The sequence below is a fragment of the Cynoglossus semilaevis genome, chromosome 1, assembly GCF_000523025.1.
Source record: "Cynoglossus semilaevis isolate Cse_v1.0 chromosome 1, Cse_v1.0, whole genome shotgun sequence".
NCBI lineage: Eukaryota > Metazoa > Chordata > Actinopteri > Pleuronectiformes > Cynoglossidae > Cynoglossus > Cynoglossus semilaevis.
In genome coordinates, this window is record NC_024307.1 from 1,917,617 (window position 1) to 1,920,121 (window position 2,505).

Sequence of the window (2,505 nt, forward strand, 5' to 3'; positions counted from 1 at the left end):
AGGTTCTAATAAATAGGTTTTGGTTTGTGCAGAGTCTGTGATGAGTCTATAAAGACTGATGTAGTAAAATACTGTTGACACTACACTCTGTACTACACTCTGTACCAATGGTTCTCAAACGTTTGTACCACCTGAGAACATGGAGCTCTCTGAGTACGACCATGAAGACACTAGAATACAGCAGCAGAGGCCTGTTAGCCTGTTAGCTTCCAGCACACAGGAGAGCTGTGTATTCATTATGATGGTTATTGTTACCTTAACACTGAATGTTGTATTAACTGTGCATGGTATGTTTCAGATTTATTCAATTGGAAATGTAATTTTGTACCACTAGAGAGCGCTCACACTGGGGGTACGCGTACCACGGTTTGAGAACCACTGCTCTATACTACTGTCCTTTGAACACTAAATGAGGGAGAAATATTCTCTGGGGCTAAATGTGAAGTACAAATACTCACAACTTGGAGTTGACCTTTGACCACAGAGTTGACCTTTAACCAGTCTGTCAACGTAGTAAAACCAAGTCATGAGTTTCCACAGGTAACCAACAGTACCAAGCTGTGAATGAAATGGTTCCACCAACAGTTCCAGCTCCTTGGACATTAAAGTGTTAAATCTTTGGTGGACACATCATCTGTTCATCCACCTGTTCACCTAACTGCAGTACTAGTACTAGTACTACAGTACATTTACCTCTGGGATGGTCAGCATAGTCGGGCCTCTGGATGTCACTGGGTACGGGCCTCTTGGGAGTCTGTAACCAGAGGTCAAGAGGTCAGAAACATCAAGTTGTCACATCTGAAGAATTAAACCTATTTGAAGGTAAAAACATTGACGTAAATATTCTTTATTCTCGAGTTAAAATGGAAGAGACGTGTTTTAATACTTCTAATCACATACGAATAAATTAATATAAATGTTTCAAAGAATAAAACAATGACAAACAAAATGAAGAAAATATGTATTTATTCCAATATACTGTACATCCAAGTACACACTGAATACTGTGAGTGGACAAACTTCAGGTTTTAGGCAGAATGCCACAGTTAACACATCACAGATGATCAACCACTGACCGACAAACAATCACCTGTGAAAGAGCGCCATCTTACCAGGGGGTAGTGAGGACGTAGTTTTCCTGAGTAGCGGTAGCCGGGCCACGGGTCTGTGTTGATGTCTAACTCTGTGCAGTTCTTCACGTCATTCTGGTTCTGGTCTTCTTCTGGAGAAACACGAAACAACACAGCGTCAAAACAGCCACAAGAAAATGACATGAATGTAAAACTGAGTGACAACCATCAGAGAACCCGTCACCGTCATGGGCTCTGAACCAACAACAACAACTACACTTACTTGCTTTTTTGTGCAGCAGCTTGTGAGACGCCCAGCTCCCTTTGAAACATTCCTGCCAAAAGAAGCAGGAAGTAAACAAAAAGAGTCCCAAACTTCAACTTCTAGAAAAGTAAATCTATACAGTTTATAGGAGATAAAAGCCCAGCAGCTCAGTGGACGTGTGGCTCCTGCTCCAAGCCACTGCTGGGACGGTGACCTCCTGACCTTTTCAGTCGTCACATGACAAATATTTACAAATCTCAATCCTCCACTAAAACACCAAACTGACCTGAGAGCAGTCAGCGGTGTGTCCAGACCACGTGATGTTGTCTGTTGTCTGACCATCAACAAAGCTGTGGAGCAGCATCAATCTGAGCTCAGTGGAACACAACACTGTCAATCAATCCACTGTCACCGACTGTCAGCAAAACGGGGTCTGTATGAGTTATTGTAATTGTTATTATTGTTATTGTTGTTATATTATTATTGTTATTGTTATTATTGTATTAGTCCAGAAACGCTTCTTGCCTATTCTGCTGAGTTAGCTAGCACAACGTTTGCCTTTTTCCCCACAGCTTATTGACACCGAGGTGTGAGTCACAGACACGGACTGAATTATTGATCGTGGGTGAAGTGAGTGTCGATTCACAGCCACGAGGTTTCAGTTAAAGTTCGGTCGATCCATTATGATCAGTTTACCGGGCCACTCACACATGACAACCTAGCTTGACATTAGCCGTAGCAGCCTCGTGATAATCGAGAGGGGCCTGGCTGTCCAGCCGTAAAGAACCTAAAAAACGGACACATGCGGACGGAGCACGGTACCTGTGAGCAGAAGTACGAGCCCTGGATGCCGAGCTTGATACATGTCGGACACTGAAGTTTGGCCTCCTTGCTGCAGCCCTCTGTCTCGCACTCTCTCTGGGTGTCGGTGCTCGCCATGCCTTCGTCTGAGAGAAAGGGAGGGCTGGAGGCGCACAGAGCTGCCAGCAAGTAGTAACACACTGCACATGCGCACAGCTGGGACGTCACGTTGCACGACTCGATCCAATCATCAAAAAGTTTCCTAAAAGAGAGCGTAAGATGGCGACTGCCGAACCGGTGAGCACTTTCTCCAAACAACCAACATTTGCAGGGACGTCTTATTTGAACTTGACTCCGTTGTGTGGGTTA

General features: G+C 44.3%; 2 protein-coding genes across 7 annotated transcripts in view; one reads left to right on the forward strand and one right to left on the reverse strand.

The window, feature by feature from the left end:
- The window catches only part of metap1 (methionyl aminopeptidase 1), a 10,119-nt gene extending 7,744 nt beyond the window's left edge, over positions 1-2,375 (reverse strand). For 2 of the 6 annotated variants that reach the window (XR_003050751.1, XM_025058994.1), the window contains exons 1-4: positions 2,158-2,371; positions 1,354-1,405; positions 1,113-1,222; positions 694-754 (exon numbers count right to left, since the gene is read on the reverse strand). Coding sequence is in view for 4 of the 6 variants with exons in the window: in XM_025058994.1 (XP_024914762.1) it covers positions 694-754; positions 1,113-1,222; positions 1,354-1,405; positions 2,158-2,274 (340 nt within the window). In the remaining 2 variants the exon portion in view is untranslated. Of the gene's footprint in view, positions 1-693; positions 755-1,112; positions 1,223-1,353; positions 1,406-1,621; positions 1,704-2,157 lie in introns of all 6 variants that reach the window. The other 4 variants (XM_025058988.1, XM_025059002.1, XM_008311007.3 and 1 more) reach the window with 4 other exon arrangements.
- eif4eb (eukaryotic translation initiation factor 4eb) overlaps positions 2,303-2,505 on the forward strand; it is a 12,657-nt gene continuing 12,454 nt past the window's right edge. Inside the window, exon 1 of the mRNA XM_008310910.3 lies at positions 2,303-2,433. Coding sequence (XP_008309132.1) covers positions 2,416-2,433 — 18 coding nt within the window. The 5' untranslated portion in view covers positions 2,303-2,415. The remainder of the gene's footprint in view (positions 2,434-2,505) is intronic.